This window comes from Monopterus albus, unplaced genomic scaffold, assembly GCF_001952655.1.
Source record: "Monopterus albus unplaced genomic scaffold, M_albus_1.0 scaffold7018.1, whole genome shotgun sequence".
Lineage (NCBI taxonomy): Eukaryota > Metazoa > Chordata > Actinopteri > Synbranchiformes > Synbranchidae > Monopterus > Monopterus albus.
In genome coordinates, this window is record NW_018134875.1 from 1 (window position 1) to 606 (window position 606).

The 606-nt window shown below is 46.5% G+C and overlaps 1 protein-coding gene across 1 annotated transcript; it reads left to right on the top strand.

The window, feature by feature from the left end:
* Positions 1-3: 3 nt before the first annotated feature.
* LOC109954358 (carbohydrate sulfotransferase 6-like) lies at positions 4-600 on the top strand (the record flags this gene model as incomplete). Its single annotated transcript, XM_020589718.1, has 1 exon — positions 4-600. A coding segment is annotated over one exon (477 nt), but the record flags the coding sequence as incomplete, so codon positions are not given.
* Positions 601-606: the final 6 nt, after the last annotated feature.

The following is a 606-nucleotide window of genomic DNA, read 5'->3' on the forward strand; positions in this document are numbered from 1 at the left end:
CAGTATCAGGTCATGCAGGAGATCTGCCGTAGCCACGTGCGCATCAATGAGAGGGCCGTCCTGAAATCCCCTCCATTTCTGAAGGGTCGCTACAAAATGGTCCGCTATGAGGATATGGCACGCAGCCCACTTGAGGAAATAGTTGCCATGTATGAGTTTGTAGGACTGGAGATGACCGAACAGTTGGAGGAATGGATTTACACAGTGACCCATGGACAAGGCAAAGGCACCAAGAAAGAGGCCTTTGATGTCACCTCACGGGATGCTGTGACTGTCTCCCAGGCTTGGCGCACCATACTGCCATACAACAAGGTCAGACACATTCAGGCAGTGTGTAAAGGGGCCATGTCCTTACTCGGGTACAGAACAGTTCACAGTGAGCAAGAACAGAAGAGACTTGACATAGATCTGCTGATACCACGGGAACCATATAGTTTCAGCTGGTTACCAGCAAAAACCGAGCATCCTAGTAACAGTTAAAACATGAATGATAAAGACATTATCACCAAGACACTACTATATGTTTCATTAGCTGAGGGAATACCAGCATGAGGTTAAAACATTGATTTGTGATAAACACAATGTCAGTCAAGAGAGAAGATCCAT